General features: G+C 36.5%; 1 protein-coding gene across 1 annotated transcript in view; it reads right to left on the bottom strand.

Moving 5' to 3' along the window:
- Positions 1-11,591: 11,591 nt before the first annotated feature.
- Positions 11,592-24,432, bottom strand: part of LOC107282567 (ATP-binding cassette sub-family A member 10) — a 54,620-nt gene continuing 41,779 nt past the window's right edge. The window contains exons 30-36 of the mRNA XM_029283034.1: positions 24,040-24,115; positions 22,883-22,977; positions 21,569-21,688; positions 18,677-18,817; positions 17,301-17,380; positions 14,228-14,283; positions 11,592-12,124 (exon numbers count right to left, since the gene is read on the bottom strand). Of these exons, the coding sequence (XP_029138867.1) occupies positions 12,026-12,124; positions 14,228-14,283; positions 17,301-17,380; positions 18,677-18,817; positions 21,569-21,688; positions 22,883-22,977; positions 24,040-24,115 (667 nt within the window). The 3' untranslated portion in view covers positions 11,592-12,025. The remainder of the gene's footprint in view (positions 12,125-14,227; positions 14,284-17,300; positions 17,381-18,676; positions 18,818-21,568; positions 21,689-22,882; positions 22,978-24,039; positions 24,116-24,432) is intronic.

Raw genomic sequence — 24,432 nt, 5'->3', positions numbered from 1 at the left:
ATTGTTGAGTCTGTGCCTTCCCTTGTACCGATAATGCTTCCAACGTTTTTGATAATCCTCCCGTTTCTCCAGATTGCGATGGTGATGCTTTTTCAGCCTTTAAAATTAGTAAATAAAAATCCTTGGCTTTTTGAGGTGTATCCAGTCTATAACATTTATTATCAAAAGTCACCATAATTCCAGTAGGTATATTCCATCTTTCGTTGTTTTGATGAAAGCAACAGATCCTGCACAGATCCTGATGCTAGTAGATTTCCAAGGCCAATCTGATATAAGCATCTCAGCTCTAATTAAGGATTCCTAGGACTGAGTAAAATGGCTTAGCTTTGCCCTGGTGAGATGTTTTGTATGACATGGGTAATGGAGGTCACTTCAAGGAAGTGTGTCATAAAACCTTGAAGGAGCTATCCATAAGGAGTTCTAATAGCTAAGTGTCATCATTGAAAGAGCATGATGGAATACAGAAATGTCTTCCTGTGATGAACTCCTAGTAAAAACTCAATAGAGAGATGAAGAAAAAGAAGATAGACATTTCACTTCCTTTTTATGATTGAGTGGGTTTTGTTCTATGAAACAATTTCAAAGAGACACTTTGCTTAAGTCTGTGTTGAATCAACAAGGCTAGTAACTCCTTTTTTTCTTTTGTGTCATTGAAGAATTTGAGATGAAATCCTATGGCAGTGTCTCTCAGCCCTGGCAACTTTAAGATGTGTGGATTTCAATTTCCAGAATTCCCCAGCTAGCATGAAGTTGAAATCCACACATCTGAAAGTTGCCAAGGTTGAGAAACATCGTCCTATGATGTAGCAACTATACTAGGAATAACTGCAAGTGGAATCCCAATCGGCTTAGGAGTAGCCTTATATGCATGAAGAATACAGTTATCGGGGGGGGGGGGGGTTTCACAAAAAATGTTGCAATATTTCTTTGGACATTTCCTTGATATGTTCATCCCTGGATTAAGGGAGGGATCTGAAATAATGCAATAAGTTGAGGCTGGAAGGAATCTTACTCTCATACACCCTCATTTGTCACCCTGTCATCAGAAGTGCAGGCAATGGCTTCTGAAATATAGAGATAAATGGTAGGTTGATCTATGGAGTCCTTGGTACTCTCTTAGCTTGGTGGTTTTCTTGCAGACATTTCATTACCAAACTAGGTAACACCATCAATGCTTGTAGGTAGAATGGATACAGACGGATAGCCTGCTGGGGAGTTGTGGAAGGGGAAAGGAAGGAAACCCCAGACAACAGAACAATAACATTCCCTGGAGTTTCAGTTGGTGAGCTAGGATTATGCCATCTATTTTGTCAGCCAACCCTCAGGAGTTTTAATTTTGGAGAAGGAGGAATCTTCTGCTCTTTTCCTCCAAATCTGAAAGAAAGGAATAGTGATTTGGATCATCTCCTCCAAATGGTGTGTACAAGTGGAACTAGAACAACAGGCCACAATTGCTAAAATCAGGGTTCTGATAACATCAACCATGAAATCTACTAATGAACTCAAAATTCAGGTTGTGAGAGGTGGGGTGAGAAAAAGTTCTTGTGAATGACAAGGTGGCCCATCCTTGAGATCCTCACAGGTCCAGCATTGTGTCTTGCAAAATTGATGGGTTTTTTTTGGTAATTTATGCTGTGCCAATGTTCCTTTTCAACTATGCAGTCACTATGAAACAAAAGTTCTTCCATGATTTTCAAAACAAATTATGAAACAGGATTGTCCAGTGGACTGCAAAATCCCCAAAACAACCAAATTCTTACTTTATAATGGCATCTGAATGAGTATTGCTTTGAATTTTAAAGAAAAGTTTAAATGGTCCAAAGTACAATAAATGTTTGTTTTTACTGTCTGTTACTAGCCATAATTCCCGCCCATTCAAATGGTTTGGCCAAACAAGGCAATAGATTTGGCTCAGATTCACAGCACGGCAATGGAGGTGGCGGGCGGGGGGGGGGAGTAGAGAGATTTTATTAAATGGAACACAATTGCAAACATATACAGAGTAAAGGTCATTTTGTGTCCTTTCTGCCTTTCAGAAACCTTCAAAAACAACTAAAGTTATGCCAACAGGCAACACCAACCCATTGCAAATAGAGAAGTTGAGATAGTGGCAGATTTTATCTTTCAAGAGTGGCTCAATCATTCACAGGGACAGTGATTGTAGCTCTGAAATATTAGTTAGGAGAAAGGCTAAGACAAATCTGGACAAAACACAAAAGGATGGAAAAATCACATTCTCATATGACCATGAAAGCCCATCCACCAAAAGGCTGAATGAAGGAAAATTATTGATAATATTTGGACCACAAGAACAAACTATTCAATACCGGATGAAGTAAGATCAGGTTTCTCACTGGAAGTACTAATGTGAAGCTACAGCTTACTTAGTTTGGAGACATCATGTGAAGGCAAGGGTCACTAGAGGAGACCTTGATGTTTGGAAAAATCAAATGCAATTGAAGGTCATTTTAAAAAAGGGGGCCAAGAGAAGGCAAGGTCACTTGATACTATCACAAATGGCACCAGCCTGGGCTTTCTAGGGCTCAGGTAATTCCTGGACAATCATCTGGATAAAATGATGTCCATCATATCTCATAAAGTCAGAAACAACTGAATGGCTGAACAGCAGCAAAAAGTGGTTAGCCACCCACTGTGGTAAGATGGGTGGCCATATAAATTAAATAAATAAAATTAAATATAACCCTTGACCACTGAGAAAAGAAAGGTCAAACAGAGGCACGAGCCTTGATTTTTTGTGCTTAGCCAAAATCACCCTCAGTAAAAATTGAATTAATTTACAGTAGATATATTGAAGAAATAGAAGGTATGGCATAACTCCACCGATTATTTATCCTTCAGACTATGTAATATTGAAATACTGTATTTTCTCATAAAGTTAAGTATGCACGCGCTAATCAGAATGCCATCATTCATTGTAGCAAACATAGAAGTAAATGATATGAGGGTGCTTCAAAGAAGGCTATGTCCAAATGACCAGATGGTCAGACAACAATTAGAGATTGTTCTAGCATAGGACCTTTCCTAGTTTAAAGCTTTGGTGTCTCAGAAGCTGCACCTGTACACATCAGGAAATGATAGTACAGGCAGGCTGTTCAGAAGTCAGAAATCAATTCAAGAGACCCTGTTTAGATTGCTGTTCCAGAGAGATGTCAGAAAACTTTTTGGATGTATTTAAAAGAATGGCACCAATTTCTATTTCCGCTTTATTAAAATCCCATTTTTTTTTCATCAGACATGAAAGCAATTCAAAAACAAACATTTTCCTCGCAATTGCAAAATGTTCAAATATTGCAATACAGATCAGTATGCACTGTTTTAAGCAGACAGGAGATCGCAGAAATGGCAGGGAAGGATCACTTTCCATATATTTTAAGTTCAAAAAACATTAAGGTATTTGCAGAAAGCCTTTAGAATGTGACTTAGTCACTTCACGGTAACAGTTAAAACTTTCCAATTTGGTGTCTGGAAGGGGGCTTTCAAACTACATCATGTTATTAGTTTAGTCAAACCAATTGCCTGTTCCAAAGTGTTCAAAGAAAGGCTGTATGCTCAAGACTGAAGCAGTGTTCTACTGTATAAAAACTTACACCACTTGATTTAGGCCTTGCTTGAAAACCAATTTGCTTTTCTTCCCCTGTGCAGGCACTACCTATGTCTTTCTCTATCCATTCCCTTGAGATGATGCCTCCCCATAATTTTGAAGGTAGCCTAGCCCCTGGTCCAAAGTGCACATTTGATCATGGAAGATTTTTCTTCTCAAGAGACTCATAGGAAGCTGGGAGCAAAATGTTCAAGATTTGACAGTTGAGCCCCTACCGAATTATCCACGTTTTACTTCTTCACCCAATGCTTATTTAAATCATATATACTACAGCAACTATATGGAACTAAACATTTGCAGCAGATAAACTGGGACAACAATGACATGGAAGTGGGCAGAAATTCATATAATTCCAGTCCTACAGCTGTTCCAGAAGTCATTAAAAACATGGCTGTGCTCCCAGTCCTGGGGTTAGCATGGATGTCAAGTCTTTGTTAGTTTTTGCAGCTTTGGTATGTTTGGGTGTTTCTCTCTTCCAGATGTATATGTGTGTTTTAATTATCTGGTTTCCTGTTTCTTTATCTTACTGTAACACATGCACACACACTCCAGGATCTTGTATAGATTGTGTGGTCTTCAAATGCAATAAGTAAATAAACAGGTTCAAGTGGCTAGTTTAAAAATCTGCTAGGAAAAATGCTAGCAATCGTGAGGCATCCTCATTTCTGGAAAGTTCACTAGAACTCACTGGACATCAGCGTTAGAGAGGCTATCAGGTACTTTACCTCTTGCAGCAATACTATTCTATCCCAATCTAATAAAGAAATTAAGTCACCAGAAACCAGACTGTTGAGCAAGATTAACCTTATGGCAATGAAGATTCTCAGTCATCCAGATTGTCTGGAAGTTGAGTCATGGCTACCAGACTTCTTTTCTTGTTGGTTTGAAACATTTCTTTACTTATCCAAATGGAACTGAAGAAACCACTTGGATGAGCAGCAAAATGTTTTGAACCAACAAGAAAAGAAGCCTAGTGGCCATGACTCAACTACCAGACAATTGACCTAATGGATTAATTTTTGCAAGGATATTGTGAGTGAACCTCTCTAGATGCCCAGTATTATTGCCCATGTCTTGTGATTCATTCCTATCAATATTTTTAATTTTCAAAGAAATTTTGTTTGCTTGTTTCCCACCTTTATTATTTTTATAAATGACTCAAGATGGTGAACATATCTAATACTCCTCCCTCCTCCTATTTTTCACACAATAACAATCCTGTGAAGAATCTCAATAAGCCCAATGTCAGCTAGCCGGCTTTCAGGGATAAGGTGTCGCTAAAACTCACAGTCTCCTGGTTTAACCACTTCCAGAGATCATGTCTTTTTCTACATGCTAACCTTTCCTTGCTACTTTACCTTGTTGCTAGATCCCCTGTGAAGCATTCATTGCTACACTTAGGCAATTTGTACTGACAAACCACATCAGGGGAGCTCAAGGTAGGTATTTTAGGAACTTTTGAATTGTGACTCCACTCCTCTTTCATAGAATAATGACCATTAAATCAGGGTTTTAGTGCAGCATTTATATCAGTTATACAATATAATTACACAAAATAAGGTAAAACCAGATTAACAGACATTCAGATTCCACAGATAACGCCTCCCCAAAGTTTCATTAAATCACGATTTTCATGGTTGAATGAGATTCCAGCAGGAAGTTAAATAGAGAAGCCATACTATTGAGCTGCATTATATCTGTCCATAGTCTTCCACCAATGTTTCAAGGGATTAGGCAATCATAGTGTTGAGTTTAGTAAAATATGGCAGAGTTCCAAAGGTAAAACTCAAGTATTAGTGAAGTCTAGATCAGAGTTCAAGTAGATGCAAAATACAACTAAATGACTCAAGTTGTTTTAGCAAGACTCCATCAATTGAAGAACTCTTAAATATCTTAGTCCTCTGTAATTCTTCAGCCAAGGCTTCCCATACTGTGGTGGGCATACTCTTCTTGCCACCCTCTCATGGAAATTTACTTTCAAGTAGCACCAACTTGGCCTGGACTTTTACAGAAAAAAAAGGAATAGATCACATGCAAGAGTGAAAGCAATCAAATGTCTCAGACAGCCCAATTGTTATTAAAGGTGCTATCAGATATATACCAAACCTTTAACATCTGTACATCTGTATCTGATTAACAAAACACTGAACTTCTGGTTAATCCAACTGCTAAGGTCTTTGTTTTAAAAAAAGAGCCCTTGGAGTTCTACAGCACAAACAATTCTAAAAACAAAGTAGAAATGACAATGCTTGATCTATTTCTTATACTACAACTGCAAACAAATACATAAAGAAAATAAACAGCATGGTACTGTAATACCATAGTGGATTGTACCAGGAAATAATAAAATATCTTGTGGCAGTGATTTCATGACTAAAAGGATATTTTTGGCCATGCCAATCCATGGCCATAAGAACAGCATCCTTCATTATCCCCTTCACATCTGCATAATTCTCCTTTCTTTTTCATGGTCAGCTTAACCACAGAGCTTTATCCTGAGGACAGTAGCCAAGAAAGCAGTAGCATTTTTTTTTCTCTTATAGCTTTATTAGCTCTCGTAATTTGCCCGCTTCTAAATAGGTCTGGTACAAGAATTTTTGTCCATTTTAAGAACATTTTTTGAAGTGTCAAAAATTTGACAAAGAATGTATGTGAAATGCTGTCTTTTCATTCCAAATCAGTAAACTGAGAACTCAGCCTGAGAATGATGAGACCTAGCATAACATAAGAAGACACAAACTCTATCCACTACCAAACTTCAATTGTTACCCAGAGAAAAGATTTCATGGAGGATGACATAGGAAGCTTCACAGAATGTTTTTCTGTTTCCAATCATTATTTCTATTGGTAAATTGACATCGAGAAGTTTAGAAAAATGTTATAACACAATAATAAAAAGCAGGAAGTGCAACTAATGGCCAAATCTACAAAAAATAGTGTGGTGTAACAACAACAACAACAACAACAATAATAATAATAATAATAGTAATAGTAATAATAATAATGGCTATCCAGTCTCTTCTTAACAACTTCCAGTGTTGGAGCATTCACAGCTTCTGGAGGCAGGTTGTTCCACTGGTTAATTGTTCTAACTGTCAGGAAGTTTCTCCTGAGATCTAGGTTGCTTCTCTCCTTGATTAGTTTCCATCCATTGCTTCTTGTCCTGCCTTCAGGCGCCTTGGAAAATAGCTTGACTCCCTCTTCTTCGTGGCAGCCCCTGAGATATTGCAACACTGCTATCATGTCCCCCCTCATCCTTCTCTTCGTTAAACTAGACATACCCAATTCCAGCAGCCGTTCCTCATAGCATATGAGGAATTAGCCTCCAGTCCCCTAATCATCTTTGTTGCTCTTCTCTGTACTCTTTCTAGAGTCTCAACATTTTTTTTTTACATCACGGTGACCAAAACTGGATGCAGTATTCCAAGTGTGGCCTTACCAAGGCATTGTAATAATTACAGCTATCGAATAAGATTCAAGGACCATGTTTTATTCAGCCCTCAGATATAGGAGATTTGATGGCATACGGTAATCAATTATAATTGTGTATTTTGTCCAAATATAAGAATAGTAAATAGTGAAAATGAAAATAGAAAAAGAAATTTAATTTTTTTTTAAAAAGCAGCTTTCAATCTTCTTGATAGCAATTATACATATTGTATATATATTGTCCTTTCTCTCTAAAGTTACATCATAAATTCCTTCTTTCCATAAGCTTTCCTTTCTCACCTTAAAGCCCACAAATCAAAAGTTCCTTTTTTTCTCACTTTTTAGCAAAAGGTCTATAAGGTGAGAGTTGTCAAGTCTTCAGCAGATCATTAAGAAATGTATGAGTCCGAGAAAGCGTATTGTCCACTGATAGATTTAGAGGCTCTTATGAAATATTTTCAGTTGGTTGTTGAAAGAGAGTGGTATAGGAAGGTAATAAAGCATGCATAAGAAAAGATGGGATGTTTGACAAAAAGGTCCAACATTGAACAAGGGAATATAATAAGGATGTGTAATATCCTTTGGGAGATAAAATCTGTCACTACCTCCATTTCTTCCCCATCTGTTTGCCAGGAATTGAGAGGGATGGAAACCAGAAGATGGTAGAGGACAGGGGGTCGCGATAGGTCAGACACGATTTTGCAACTAACAACAAAAATATACTTTGGATGTATAAAATTATTCATGTTAAATGTGTAAGGGGGATGAATATGGTGTATTAGAAATGCATTGCTTGGGAATATGAGTGGTGGAAAACCTGAAAGATTTGTGCTATTAAATAGATTGTATTATGAAATATAGAGTGAAAATCTGAAAATTAATGTGCCATGTTTTGTTTGATAGGGGCAAAGAGGAGAATTAATGAAATTCATAGGCCAGGAAGACAAACCTGTGCTTTCGTGGGATTGTGTTTTATATAAATATATTAAATAAATAAATGTTTACTAAAGATGAAAAATGGATGGAGACATGTTAAGATATACAAATCCTAATAGAATTACAGTGGTTATTATATGATCTATTGTGAGAAATAAATGTTTGGTAAAAGAAGCAAAAGAAGCTTGTGTAAGCTATTCAGGAGAATTGAATGGTTAAGGGAATCATAAAAATAAGTTGAACACTGTAGGAGCAGATTACCTAAGCCTTTTGTGTGATTAAAACAAAAAGAGATAGGATGAATAATGAATGGATGGGTCCAAATGAATATGGACTGAATACAAAAGTAAGTGGTCAGTATGAAAGAAATGTATTGAGGTGATTTGTCCATATAGAGAAAATTATTTAGGATTGAATAAAAAAAACAAATATGAGGGAAGAGGGAATGGGTTGAGAGAAAGAAAACCAATAAAGTTGTGGTTTGATGGAACTGAAGAAATTCAGAAACAGAAAGACATCAATAGGTAAAAGCATAAACGATATGTATGCAGCTGTGTATTGATATGGTGAAGGACGGCTTTTAAGTATAGATGTGAAAAGGTGAACAGTGTGTATAGCAAACTAGTTTTAAGTATACTTTCCCCCCCTTTTTTGCCTTTAATGTTTAGGAAAATTATTCTTAACTATTTTGTGTATTCATTATAACACAGCACTGGTTACAAAATTTGATTTCTGAAAATAATTCAAAGCTTCTTTTTTTTGCAGAAGCTGTCTTTTTATAAACGCAAATTCTTCTATTTCATAGATTCAACCAATGATTATATTTAAGTCTGCATAAACATATATTTATATATTAAGGAGGGAGAAGACCACATTCTTATGGTAGATGTTTGTTTATCATAGTATTTATATATCATTCTTTACCGTAGTATTTATATCCCCTTTGGAAAGCAACTTTAAATAATGAGATTTGCTTTTTATTCATTTCCAGAATATATTTACTTGTTTTGGAGAGTTAACTAAATAATTATACTGAGGTTTTATGAAAATAGGAATATTATTATTATTCTTTTACCCACTCCCAGCAAAAAAGAGTTTTGACAGTGGAAAAGAAAGTGTGATATTAACAACTCACTTGCTGAAAAGAAAATGCAACTCACCAACCTCACTTAGAGGACCAGTCTAAGAAATCAAGTCTGCAGCTAAGACGACTTTTATTGAGGTTGGCCATAATAATCAGAATCTTCTGAGCGTGATTATGTTGTACTTCCTATTACTTATAGTCAAGTGAGTTAGGGATGTATTTGAGCCTCCTCCAAATCTTTCTGTCTGTTGGGGACTTAAGATATGTTTTAGCCCTCATCGCTCTGGCAACAGATTTTGCATATCTGTGTCAAGGTCATTGTCCTTATTCTCTGCAAGTGTTGGAAAAATATCACACAAATAGGTCTAAATGATGAGATATATAAAAACATAAGAAGATTCATTGTCAACTCCCATGTCGGAAGGTACCATTGTGAAATCAAGATTCATATAGATTTAAATAAGAAGTTTTAATGCGTGAATTGGGTAGAATATAGAATCTTGGAAACCATGATAAGAACCTCCAATCCTTTTTTATAAGTCATGGTTGTATATCTGAATTTAAGTTGAAGAATTGTATAGAATGCATTGTTGATCATTATGTGAGGTTAAGACTTTATGTACTAATATGCATCACTTTATACATATTATTTTATAGTCAATTTTTAATACAGAGTTCCCCTAGTTTAAATATACTGGAAATATGGTTAATTTTCAACACTTTCAGTTTTCATTATAATTATAATCATTGAACAGAATTAGTGGTTACATCATAGAGCTCCTCTTTGGCTCAGCCTTAAAGAAATTGTTTGATTCTACCTAAATCCTGGTAGGTATTGAAATTCTTATTAGTTAAGGTGCCCTTAATGTTTAATTCATTAAAAATTAACATTACTAGCTAACCATACCCAAAAATAGCCAGTAAATTCAATGATGGCTATTTCCAACCACAGCCAACATTAAAACTACCCATTTAATACATCCATGTTTCAATGTAGGGAAGAGACAGCAAAGAATTAATAACCACGACAGACTTCTGTTGATCTGTTATTTCTCCAAACTAGACAATGCTGGAAGTAACTATTTTCACATACTCTGCATGTGACAAATCCTGAGACTTGTATTATAATTCAAGATAAAAATGTTCAGACTTTTAGTAGATCAGGGAGGAGGCCAATCATGCAAATGAAACCAGGGTGACTTTAAAGGTCCAATAAACAAAAAGCAAACGATTAAGTCATTTAGTTGATGCCACAGATATTATCACAATACAAGACCATACTCATTTAAATCTTTAGGGTTTAAAACAACTATTCTCCAGGGACCGACAGATCAGACATGTTACTGAGGATTTAAAAAAACTATTCCACAGTAAATTGCTAATTCCAAGAGAGTAAATTAAGAAATAATACTTATCATATAACCCAGTAAATTAACATATGAAATAGAAAACATTCTTTCAGTCTATAACTTTCAGTTCTCGAAAATCCATGGCAATTAAAAAAAAGAACACAAGCAATTAATCATTCAGAAACTGATTCTGTGTAAAGCTGTAGTAAATCCCAACAGTATCTTAATATTACTTATTCTTTCATAACAGCTGTTTTTAATCCCAAAGATGCTTTTTCACAAGGCAACTGGACTTGCTTTGTTTTACCCTGAAGACCTCTCGCTTTTCATTCAAGAAGCTTCTTCAGCTCTGATTGGATGGTGGGGAATGGAAGGATTTATACTCCTTGCAGACAGCTGTTCATTTGCATTCTTTTAGTGAGTCATTAATGCTCCCTGGAGGCTTATCTGTGTCTTCAGGGTCACCTAAGTAGTGCAAATGGGTGTGGAGCCTTCTTGGAACTGTTGAAAGGACTGTATTGTAGACTGGAGATAGATGATGTTGTATCCCTCCCCCTCTGTTGAGAGAGGGCTGTTCAGTTTTGACATAGCTGGCCTCTTTGACCCCACTTTCAAATCAGTGGTCCTCTCTGTCCAAAAGCTGTTTTTAATATGATGTTTGATAATACTTTACAAAACAGTTCACTATCACAACTTCTTCAGATTTAATTCTGGAAGTAGATCCAGTAGAAGGATGAAGAGGTTTGTGGCTGTGCAGAGATGGGTTTTTTTTTGGGGGGGGGGGTCCTTAGAGTATAGCAAATGGTTAATTATTAAAGGCTTTTTTCCATCAAGAAGAAAGAAAGTTGCTTGGGAAACTGTGCTTCATATAAGAAAATGATTTGATTGGCTTTGCGCTTTCTTCATTTTCATTTAAGAAGTGTCATTTGCTTTCCTGACTCAGGCACTGACATATATTAATCCCAAAGTCACCTCTGATGAACAAAATAAACAAAATTTTCTATGCTTTTTTCTGTTCCTTAGTATTGCTAACAGTTTGGAGAAGGGGCGTTCCCCCCCCCTCAAAAAAAATTTCCTTTTTTCCTCTGCACTGTTGATATTTCTGGGTTCAGTTTTTCACTGTTGCAAGTTTGAAAATGTAGGATAAAGGAGAGAAAAATGCTTAGATATTTAGAAAACAGCAATTTATTTGCCATATAAACATTGGGTATACTGTATATATAATATTTATCAGAATTAAGGCACTTACATATTTTAATCTGAAAAATATACCATCTGTACTCATTTAAGAAAGCAGATCTAAATAATATATTTGAAAGTATTATGTGTACTTTAATTTACACACACAATAAAAGGTGAAAATTATGTTCCTGAAACATGAAACAATCCAGAGAAATTCACGTTTCTTCTTGGTTGAAAATTTCCTGAACTGTAAATTCTCTAGATATGGCTAGTAAAAGGGTTAGTCACAATGCGTTTTCCTTAAAAGGCTTCCATTCTAAGCAACAGATTATAAACTCCATTATCAAGAGATTACTCTCTCTTCCAGATCAAGGCATCAGTGTTTGCGTCAGTACTTTTCAGTTTTTTAAATGCATTGATGACTTAGAGATCAGCTTCCTGAAGTTTCTTCCAATCAAAAGTTGTATTCAGAGCCAAATCAACATAATCTCGCTCTTGGTCTTTGCAAAGTTCTAGGAAAACCTACATAAAGCAGACAATATTTAATAGGTTAGTTGATGGTGGATGAATGGTATAAGAGATAACATTTGCCTAATATTTATCTTTCCTTGGAAAAGATTAGTTTTAGTTCCCCACACTTTGTTAAACAAGGATCTTTTGGGTGAAGAATCCTTGAGGGCTTTCTGATTGATATCATTTGGCCATTGATTTTATATTCCGTCCAAGTAGTGTCTTTGCTATAGTGTACCCTTCCTGTTTATGGAAGCACTGCCACTCCTTCTTTGCTTTTTGTGGCAAAAAGCAAGATGATCTTTTGAGTGGAAGTGTCCGGCTCCACTCGCTTTCATGCCTAAGATATCAAAATGTAGTTGAGTTATTTCATTTTGTATTGTGTTGAGCTTTCCCACATTTATGCTTTTTATGTTCTATATTAGTTCTGTCTAACTAGATGTCTCAAAGGCTTTAATGTAACTGCATTATAAACATCATTAGTGCTCTGAAATATTTTCAGCTCTTTCTCAGTAAGATGGAGTGCCATCCAACCACTAGAGCGGGGACACAAGGAATGTTGTGGGTCCCGTCCCCTAAGGAGGTACCTCTGGCAGGACTCAGAAGAAGGCCCTTCTCCATGGTGGCTCCTTCCTTCTGGAACATCATCCCTCCGGAAATTAGATTTGCCCCCACTCTGACACTTTTTCAGAAGGCCCTGAAGAAGTGGTTCTGTCAGTGGGCCTGGGGAACCCAGAGCGGGATGGAGCCCATTAAATGACTGTTATGAGTGTGTGTTGTCACTGAGGTGGGGGGATGGAGGGTTATTATTTTATTTTATATATATATATATATATAAGACAACAAAGTGATCACCAGGAAGTATAAAACAATACAGTTTTAATAAATAAAACCAAGCTTTCGATGGCCTAAAACTGCCATCATCGTCAGGGTATAATCAGGATGCTGGGAGAGCTTGCTTATAAATATAGTCATGTCTGCGCACGGCTCCTAGATCTTGTGACAGGCCCCGGCCGGCCAATCCTGGCCTCATCTGCAAACCAAGTTAATTCTTCCTTACCTCCTTTACCTACATGTGTGTTGCCACCCTCCTCCCTCCTTTTTTGTGTCTGTATCTCAGGTGGGCGTCCTCTGCTTTCCCAGGCTGGAACACGCCTCCCATCCTTGGGCTGATTCACCCTTTCACGAGCCTTGGGGGCCATTCCATCTCCACCCCTTTGATGTTTATCATGACTACCCCCACTTTCCCTTTGGTGAAGTCCAGTCCTAGGGATCCTGCATCCACTCACAACCTCCACTGTGTTCTTTCCTTCCATTTCACTGATACCAGTCCTAGGGATCCTGCATCCACTCACAACCCCCACTGTGTTCTTTCCTTCCATTTCACTGATACCAGTCCTAGGGATCCTGCATCCACTCACAACCCCCACTGTGTTCTTTCCTTCCATTTCACTGATACCAGTCCTAGGGATCCTGCATCCACTCACAACCCCCACTGTGTTCTTTCCTTCCATTTCATTGATACCAGTCCTGGGGATCCTGCACCCACTCACAACCCCCACTGTGTTCTTTCCTTCCATTTCACTGATACCAGTCCTGGGGATCCTGCACCCACTCACAACCCCCACTGTGTTCTTTCCTTCCATTTCACTGATACCAGTCCTAGGCGGCAATATAATTTTTAAAATAAATAAATAAATAGTAAGTAAATAAAAAAACAAGGGGCCTGTCATCAAGCACTATATCATCAATCATTTTATCTTGTCTATCCATCTGGTTTCCTTGATAAAATACATGAATGATTTCCCATTGCCTTCTCCCATGCAGTAGAAAGTGATGCCGTTGCCATTGACACTAAAGAGTATCTCCTTCCAACACCTTCCTAGTTTACTGTGGCCAGATAAAGGTACCTGGTTTAGAATGACCTTCATGCCTTGAGCGAGCCTATGGAGAATACAGGGTCACTATGGAGTGACCCTATGGAGAATATATATTCTTCCTATCCATTGCAAGTGCTCTTCACTTGGACCCCTTCTGCCATGATAAGGCTGCAAGACCTGGGAGGAGGTGTATTAAGGGGGGTTGTATGATAAGTGTACTATGTAAAGAGATTACCTGTTCCAAAGTGTTCAGAGAAAAGCTGTACTCCTCAAGACTGAAGAGTTGTTTAGCTATGTAGAGGGAAAAAAGTAGGCTTGATTGATTTAGGCTTTGCATGGAAAAGTTTTGCTTGTGTTCTGTGCATAGCATATTCATTTTCTATTCAACGCCCATATAGACATTTCCTTTAGACAGGTCGATATATTTATTTTTGAAAATTCATTGGAATCAATGGAATATTCTGAGAACAAGGAGGGATGTTTATTACATTGCAGAAGAAAAGCAAGGACATTCCATTCTTATCCCCTGAATGGCTAACTAGTTCCAGAGAGAGAGAGAGGGTGGGAGGGGGGAGGAGGAGGGAGGAGGGGGGAGGGAGGGAGGGAGGGAGGGAGAGAAAGAGATCTGGAAAGAAGTTCAACAGCTTCACCCACCACATGCTCACTGTGGAAGTAAATCAACTTACCAGTTTCCACGATTATGTAATCTTATGTCTTTTTCCTCACATTAAACATGGCTGATGAAACGATATGGGAGTCTAACTTTCTTAGTTACTATTAGGGGCCAGACAATAAGTTTATCTTGACCATTGTGCATTTGGCATAAAATAGAGACGGTAATTCTCAGCCAAAAGCAAAACATTCAAGGCATACCAATAGCTATAACCATCCAATAATTAAATATTGATCTTTACTAATTTTACTGATTAAATTATCAGGAATTGATTCAATTCAGATACCCTACATGTACAAAGGCAAGACAAACTAAAGTGCTCTTCTGACACCTGGGTCATTCCTATAATAAAACTATCCATAACAGATGACCGCAGGATGGTCATTAAAAACTCTGGTGAGAAAATTGTCTAATCCTGATGCACCACCATTCTGGAAAGGTCGCTAGTAGTGACAATCAGGCTAAAGATTAGGGCTATGCATACTTTGAAATTAATTCGGAACATATGCTTTAGACCTCACACAACTATGAACACCCAACTCTGTGCTATTCATTAAAGCAGTTTGGCTTCTTGGGTCTGAAAAAATGCTGGTTCTGATTAAGCATCACATTAATGAGTTAACTCTTTAAAGTAGCAGTATCCCTTTTTCAGACTTGTGCAGCAGCCTGAAAATAATGGCTGAGGAATTCTGGGAATTGAAGTCCAAAAGTCATAAAAGGGCCAAGTTTGAAGACCCCTGTTTTAAAGCATTGCAGGGACGTGCTATTCCTTATAAAGCCCATGTTTTCAAAACATTTCCAAAAGACTAATAGTGCTTTTAAAATATGGTTGGGCTGCTGTAGCATTACTTTGCAATGTTTCATTTCTCTGTCTGTTCATCTGTCTTAAACATAATCATAACATAATCAAGAAATCTAGTCATCCTGAAGGCAAGTTACCAAATAAAGTTGACCAAATAAAGTGAACTGTAAGAGTTGATGATTTCTCTCAGAGTAAGGAGCATTCCTCAGAATGGACTACATAATAGTAGGGACCACATAGTAGGCATAATAGCATAAGATGTCAACAGGGAATGAAAAAACATCATGCCAATAAGGAGTGAACCAGGGAGTTTATAGCTGGGTTTACCTCAACACTAAGGATAGAATGCCCATATAGAGAAATTTGGTTTCCTAAAAGTTCCAGTTTCAAATCTCTAAAAGGTGGCCCTTCCAGTACTGGTGGTCTGCACACTGTTTGTTCACCTCCTTGACTTGCTTCAATTGACTTTTGTAAACTCGCTGAAGGGCTGAATTTCGGAAATAAGCTCTGCCATGCAGATCTAGTGCTCTCATTCCTTTGGGCTCAGACCAGAAATTTGCAGATTTATTTCTTCTGACTAAAATTGCCACTAGGGAGGGAGCTTTGGACGTACAATGGAAACTCACGCCTGGTTTGGGAAATCCTACAGAGGCTCTCAGCTGCAAAAATTGAAAGGCGCCGCAGTAAACAAAATATTTCAGCTGTACACATTGTACTCAAATTTGCTGCTGTCCTCAAGAAAACCACACATACTTCAACCTTGTGCTTTTTCTAGCACAAGGACTCTGAATCATTTTTTTGTCTCAGAGTTACCTTGGTAGTCCAAAGAGAGACAGGTTTCCATTGAGTAAACCTTATGAGAAGATGAGAGATTTGGGATGGAAGAAAATATGTGGTGGTGGTTGTTTTTTGTTTTATCAACTCTTCTTAATTTTCCATTCTTCATCAGTTTGAACTAATACCACATTCCTGGGTGGTGACTGAAACCAGAATTCATAGGTAAGGAGAAAAATAACTGGTTCCTGACCTTGATCATGAGTGGTGAACTTAGATCTGCAGTTCGGGGCTGTTTCTCAAGTACTTACAGATAGTCCTCAAGTTACACCCATTCATTTAGTGACCATTTGAAGTTACAATGGCATTGAAAAAAAAGGTGACTTATGAATGTTTTTCGCCCTTCTAACCATTGCAGCATCCCTGTGGTCACATGAATGAAAATTCAGACACTTGGCAACTGGCCTGCATTTATGACAATTGCAGTGGCCTGGAGATGTATGTTGAGGACTATCTATATTTAAGTCGGTGGAATATATCTGTACTGTATATTATGTATTAGCATTAAGAGTGAGGAAATATTTTATCTTTGTCGCATTAGCTCCATTATAAATTCAGGGCTTTAGTTTCCAGTGTGCAATTTGTACTGTAAACGCCACTTTTGCAATTTTTAGAGAATAAATCTAAGAGTCTGAATGTTACTTTTAAAGAGGCAACAGGAAGAGAGATATTTGGTAAGGCAGGGTAAAAGCAACAATGTGCTCTTGAAATATTGAATGTTGGTTGTTCTGAACCCATTCCTAGGTTGGATAGAAATTGGCTAAGCTCATTATTCTACACCATTTGTTGATGGGTTTTATTATAGGGTGGGTTTTTTTTTAATTTTGTAAACCACACAGAGATATGTATGTGTGATTTGGGCAGCTACATAAATAGGTTAAATAAACAAATGAATAAATTCAAATTTCACACTGTTGATGGATGTTCAGAGATGCTAAAGATTTTTTTTATTTTATTTTGAGTTTATGTGTTCACATTTCATAAAACTTTCAGACATACCTTTTTCTAGCATGGAAAAAGCCTTAGAGAGAGGCAGTGCATCTTTCATTGGAATCTTGTAGACCAACAAAGTGGATATCCTAAAAGGAGGTGAAACCATAAATATCCTAAGTGGAGGAGAAATAATAATATCACCTCCATGACTGCTTGTTCCAACTTGAGTCGGCCCATTCAAAATTATCTTCCTTGGCAAAGTTATTGGTGGTTCCTCACTTTCTGGACACGAGTGGGGTTGAGATTATAAAAAAGTGTGTCTCTGTGATGGCCTCAATATTATGGAATAACCTGTCCTGGAAATCAGGTTAGCTTTTTTAGTGATAATGGGGACTATCATACTGGAGGTGGTTGATTAATTAAGACCGCCTCCCAATCTGGCTCCGCCCTTCCCCATCTTGTAACTATGATTTAACTTTGATTGTAATTTCATTTTATCCTGGATGTTTTTAATATTTTGATGCTGCAAGATGCCAAGAGTCAGGTCAAAAAGAGATGGCAGCAAAAGATTTTAATAATAAATAAAAACTAAAAATCAAAACTTTCTAGAAAGCAACTAAAACCAAGATTTGCTTGAGAACCTTCAGGCCTTGATAGTTCAGGGTTTCTAAGTGTTTGATGCTGGTATTGATCATTATGTAATATCTTTTGCTTATTGACTCTTTGCATTGTTTATTCCATTATTTATATGTTTACTTGTATTATTTTCTTCTTTTGTATTATGCTTTGATTCATACAACGGACATTTAATTCATACTTTACTTTATGGTTGTTAGCTGCTAAGAAGCCAGAAGAATTCAGCAGCATACAAATTAATTAATTAATTAATTAAATAAATAAATAAATAAATAAATACAATGATAAACAATAATCTGCATCACTGATAATTTTGACCCACAAGACTATTGGGCAGAGCAACCCAATTTGTATATACAGAAACTTTAAAAATAAAGGTTCAAGGAGGAGTAACAAACATTTTATTTATTTTTATCCCACCTTTACTATTTTAACAAATAACTCAAGGTGGGGGAACATATCCAACCATGGCTAAGGTGGGACTAGAACTCACGATCTTCCTTTTTCTAGCCTGGTACCTCAACCGCTAGATCAAACTGGCTCTCCACCTTACACATTTCTCCATCTTTGCCATAATAATGGCAATTAATTTTGAGAAGCAACTGAATCTAATAGGCAAAGCATACAGATAACCATCTGGATCAAGGGTACGAATTTGTCTTCAGAAGCAAAATCTTCCTAATAGGAGGTTAAATAAAAAGAAGGAATGTTCTTCTTCAGTGTTAAGCCATCCCAAAAAGCACAAGGATTTACATTTCAAACAATTTTAAGCATTCTGTCAAGTTGTAGATAAATATTGCTGTTACCTTTCCTGACGAGCTGCCTGTGGGAACATTTTTAGAATCTGAGTATTCACAAGATCCCCTTGTTCTTCTCCTTTTACTTTTATTTGCAGCAAATAATTTTTTCCAAATTTGCTTTTCAGATACTGAATTGAACCCAGGCACCTGCAATAATAATAATAATAATAATAATAATAATAATAATAATAATAATAATAATAATAATAATAATAATAATAATAATAATAATAATAATAATAATAATAATAATAATAATAATAATAATAATAATAATCAGCAGCAGCAGCAGCAGCAGCAGCAGCAGCAGCAGCAGCAGCAGCAGCAGCAGCAGCAGCAGCAGCAGCATGCAAAGTATGGGATCAAATTGTTGTCAGGTAGCAGTATTCTGATCCATGTCCCCACATGCTGATTTTAAAAGATACCAGACCATTGACCCTCCATTGCCAGGATCGTGTAGAGAGGAGAAAGGACCAAGGGCTTGTATTGATAGGAAAGAGCACAAAAGAGACTTCCAACAAGTAGCATGGGAACTTGTGCTCTTCTGTAAGCACTGATGATGTTACCTACTTTGGTAATGAAATGTCTGCAAGAAAACAAGAAACTCAAAGAGCACCAAGGACCCTATGGTTCAATCCTGAACTACAAATATTCAGATCTTCTATAATTTGAACTGTCAGGCAACAATTGCAACTGGAAGGAGGCTGGGAGAGGTGCCTTTAGGTCATACCCCAAATTTTCCATTGCATGCTCATGTCCCTCAATCGATATTGTATCTGATACTTGGAATCCTGCTTTAGTTTGGTTATGTTTTTCCCTTACCCTTTCCATCCAGTTCACATCTAAGACCTCTGTGTCTGGACTGAAGTGAACTAAATAAGACTGGAGACTTGCCTTGCAAATTTACAGGAAGCTCCTATTTAATTGATGGTTTGCTGAAAGCTGGCAGGCTGGGATTCACTCATAATACTAAAACTAGTAAGACCATTCTGAAACCCCCATTATTATGTGAATGTAAGATTTAAGTATGTCAAGAGAGATACACAAATAAGTTGAATATAGTTTAAGAAGTGTACGCTGAAAGAAGAAGAAATTGGAAGACAATAAACAGACTGAATATACTGTATGCTTTCCTGCAGTTGGTGACTAATCACATATGACAAAAGGACATAAATCAATATTAAAAACACATTTTCTGTAGTTATAAATCTGCAGAATTACAACAGTATGTTCCTGTGTTAAGCAATGGCAGCTGCAAGAAATTTTGCAAGATGTTGGAGATGTTAAGATTTTAGTACAATGACATAAAACAGATAAAAAACTCCTTGGAACTTGTGCAACGTAACCCGCCTAAAGTAGAGTCATGGCAAGATATCTGGCAAATAAATTTAACAAATAAACAAACAAACATGTGCAAGGGTTATAAGGGTGGGGTCAAGATTGTATAAATAAGACATGGGAGGAACATGTGGACTAGGATCTCTAGTTCCTCCAGCGACAAGTTTGCGCTGCAAAAAGAGTATTATTATTATACCTTCTCTACAATATCACTGAGGGCAAGTCATGAAAGCAGGCCAAAGAAAGAGACTCTGTTGTGTGTAGGAAGGCTAGCACCAAATAGGTAATTTGAAAAAAAAGAATGCTTTCCCATTTATATCCTTCCAATATTAGTTAACTGGATGACTTTGAACATCAGATGCTGGAGTGTGACTCTAACTCTCAGTAGACTCATAGCCAATAAAGCTTGATACTAGAAGTTGCATTGGCATAACCATTACAGATTCTAGTTTTTCTAGAAGAGGAAAAAGTGCCCAAAAATCATAATCTATTATGATTATGAAATCACTGGGAAGATGAAGCCAGATGTAGAGCTGATTCTTGCCTTCCAGCAGGATCATCTGTGTCAAACTAGATTGTTGAGTTTGAAATTCAACACACAACACAAAACAGCACCCTTAGGAATCTGGTCTGGCTTATAGATTAAATTTGTTCACACGAGACTCCAAAAAGTTGAAATACTATGCCAAGGTATTTGAAGGATGATATTTGGACTATAACGTTATTGTTTATCTGCCACTAAAGTTTGTATAATTCAAGTTCTTTTCTGTAACAACAAATCCCATTATTTTGGTTTTGGTGTAGTTTTGTGTAACTTGACTTCCTACAACACACTACTAGGGCTTAAAGACCTCTTTTAAAACCAATGTGAGTCAAAGAAAGAATAGTCACATCATCAGCATAAAGAAGCACAGTTAAATGTCCACCATAGAGTTAAGGAAAGTAGAATTCTTTTTAGTTATGGTATACACAATTGAGCTACCTAAATATTGAGTGAAAAAGTGCCTTATTTCTTTTTTTTCCTGAGTGGGGATATCAGCAGAAGGATAGTTGTCACTACCAAATTTGACTTGCGTAACTCATTATCAGGCAACATCCCAATTAAGCAAATTAACATCTGTTCTTCAATAGAACGTTTGAAGTTTGATTTTGATTAACCAGCAAAATAGGAGAAGAATTTCCATCAAACCACACAGCAGGACATCATCTGTGATAACATATTTTGTACACTGCTGAACTTTCCGCTAACTGTAACTTCTGAATAATCTTCAAACTAATGGCAGAGGATGCATACAGTAAAGTCTGTATCCTTTTTTCATGCAAAAATTCTTTGCATATGAGAATCAGTGCACATATAGGGTTTCTCCTATAAATATAAATTACTAAGTACATTACCATAACTCTCTTCAAACAATGCTTGAATGTATTGTGGCATTCAGGAACTCCATTATTATTTACTCTGTTTCAGAGTTTGAATTTCATCCATCATAGCCAAAAAGAGAAAAAGTCTACAAGAAAGTCCTATGTGCTCAACAAAGAAAACATGCACTGAAAACCTACCTGAGCTGTCCAGACACCATGATAGCTACTCGGTCGCACACTGTCTCTGCTTCCTCCATGTGATGAGTCGTCAAAATGGCACCTTCATCCTTGTTCTGCAGCATAGTGTGAATTGCTCTCCTAAAGAAACCATCCGACTGATGAAAATGAAGGAAACCTGAATTCTGCTATGATTCAGCTTTAATTGATGAGTAGAACATCCAAGCCAGGATGCTAGAATGCCTGAATGTAATCCCAAATCAAGTCCAATGAGCATAATATAAAGAGGGAAAGTAGATGGATGAGAAATCAGGACAGGTTTCTCAGCTTGTGCATCTCTCTTATGGAATATGGTAAAAGCTTGTTTCTTTTCCTTATTGGTTAGGCGGTACATTTTTGAAACAGGCAAGATTAGGATTAATACATTATAGTCAGTATTTCACAGATGTATCAGGAACATGAATAAAGCAGCACTGGATGCATAGGTTATGTAAATATTCCTAGTTCTTAAAATAATTTTAAATACAGTTGCAAAAAATCATGCGTATGATGATCAGTATAGAAATCTGGTAAATAAATAAACTAAACTTAGTATCAGATCTGTGCTATTCCTGGAGACACACTAAATTCAAGGACCTCTGAAAAAGACATCTTCAAAAGGAATGGCAAAGATACATGAATTGCATATTCTCTTATCTCCTTCCATTTCACTGGCATGATGTTAATAGGTTTTTCATAAATCCCATGATTGGCTGGCTTTATTTTATTATTTTATTTTATTTTATTTTATTTTATTTTATTTATTTATTTTATTTTATTTTATTTTATTATTTTATTTTATTTTATTTTATTTTATTATTTTATTTTATTTTATTTTATTTTATTTTATTATTTTATTTTATTTTATTTTATTTTATTTTATTTTATTTTATTTTATTATTTTATTTTATTATTTTTATTTGTGACTTGACAGTTTCAGTGAGAAACAGCCTGGTACATTTCCATTGGAAAAGGAGAAAACTGAAAGCCTTGCAAAAATCTCTTTTAATCCCTGGAATCATGAATAAAGACAAGATGGCTGGGTGTCTCCAGAAAGCCTGAGATTCATCATATACACAGATAGGAAAATAACATTTTCTAACAGAACACTAAGATGCTACAAGAGGTACGAGTGGAAATCAAATCCCCATGGAATTTTGTCAAAAACGTTTTATAAATTCAAACAACACACACTTGATTATTGAGATATAAACAATAAGATATTGGAGATAAATTTTTATTACAACTGTAAGTGTGCAAACCTACTCCTAAAAGTTCAATGTACAGAACACTTACCACACTTGGTGTTTTCCTTTGGGATCCAGGCCAGTGGTTGGTTCATCTAGTAGCCACAAGGTAGGATTACTCAACATGCTCAGGGCAAAGCACAACTGAAATGCAGGAAATTATATTAAACCCTCTTAAATATTTCACCCATACAAAAGATGAAAATGCAAGGAATACACATTTCAATATGTTCTTGAAACACACGCTTTCCTAATGATAGCTGCACAAATGGAAAAGCAACATATCAGTGAGGACAAACTAATATTAGTGTTCTGAGATACTTACCAATACACTGGAAGTTATTAAAAGGCATTTTAATTTTTACATGGTATCTTCTTGAAGGACTGGAATGGACAAAAATATTCTTTCACTCTGTTCTACTACAAACCTCATCAGCTTGAGAACAGTCTTTGTGGCTTAACACAAAGTACATTGGGAGATGTAACGAATTCTCAGTCATTACCAATTTAGATTTTTAAGACAATTATCAGGAGAGTTATTGTCCATGTCCTCAGATTTTCAAAGTGTGCATTATTTAAGAATCTTAATATTCTATATAATTCCTACAGCAATATAACAGAATTTCAGAAAATGATGGAGGAATCCAATGTATTACAATGCTAGGTAAAGAAGTCAGTCAGTTTAGAAGGTTTTGGGCTCGAGTACTCAGGAACATGCAATTCTGTCATTCTTTAGCATGGTCTCCTTTCATTTAGTCATGTGAAAGACTGACGTATTTTTAAGCAAGGAGCTTATCATACAAATGCTAGTTATGTATGATGGCTTGCCAGCTGTAAAACACAGGTCTCCATGGTGTCCTAGCATGGCTCCTCATGCCAAAAGGCCTCCTCTCTTCTCTTCAGCTATGTCTCTTCTTTCCTCAATTTCATTTCTTTATTTTATGGAAATGCTTTAAGGGAGCAGACAACCTGGACAAAACTGCATTGAGGAAGAAGTTTAAAAGGAGGAATGACAAAGCATAGCTCAGTGTTTCTCAACCTTGACAATTTTAAGGCATGTGGACTTCAACTCCCAGAATTCCACAGCCAGCATTCTGGGAGTTGAAGTCCACATGCCTTAAAATTGTCAAGGTTGAGAAACACTGGCGTAGCTGGATATGGTGTCACAAGACTTGTAGCTAAAATACAATGAATCACAGAGCTTACTTTTCTACTTAATCCAGCAGGTAATGTCTTAGTTGTCTTTTTTAAATGCACTTCAAGGTCTAGAACTTGAGCTATTCTGAAAAAAAAAGCAGAAATTTTGCTGTTTTATTCTCTACACGAGGCTCTTTGTATGGCAGTTGCAAAACACAGCACACTGCAATAAAATAATTGGAATGAATATGTATATATATATATTATTTATTTATTTATTTTCATTAACTTATATGCCGCCCTTCTCCCCATGGGACTCAGGGCGGCTCACAGCATGTTAAAACAATATAAAACATTATCCCCTATAAAAGCCAATTAAAAACCAAATATTTATAGCTGTGTCTTATTAAAATCATTAAAATTGTCCCTATTTAAAATTCACCCTAGGTCAGACCCGCTTGC

This window comes from Protobothrops mucrosquamatus, unplaced genomic scaffold, assembly GCF_001527695.2.
Source record: "Protobothrops mucrosquamatus isolate PMUCROS unplaced genomic scaffold, P.Mucros_1.0 scaffold9, whole genome shotgun sequence".
In the NCBI taxonomy this organism is placed as follows: domain Eukaryota; kingdom Metazoa; phylum Chordata; class Lepidosauria; order Squamata; family Viperidae; genus Protobothrops; species Protobothrops mucrosquamatus.
Note: the sequence above shows the minus strand (reverse complement) of the source record. Positions and strands in the feature narration are given on the sequence as shown.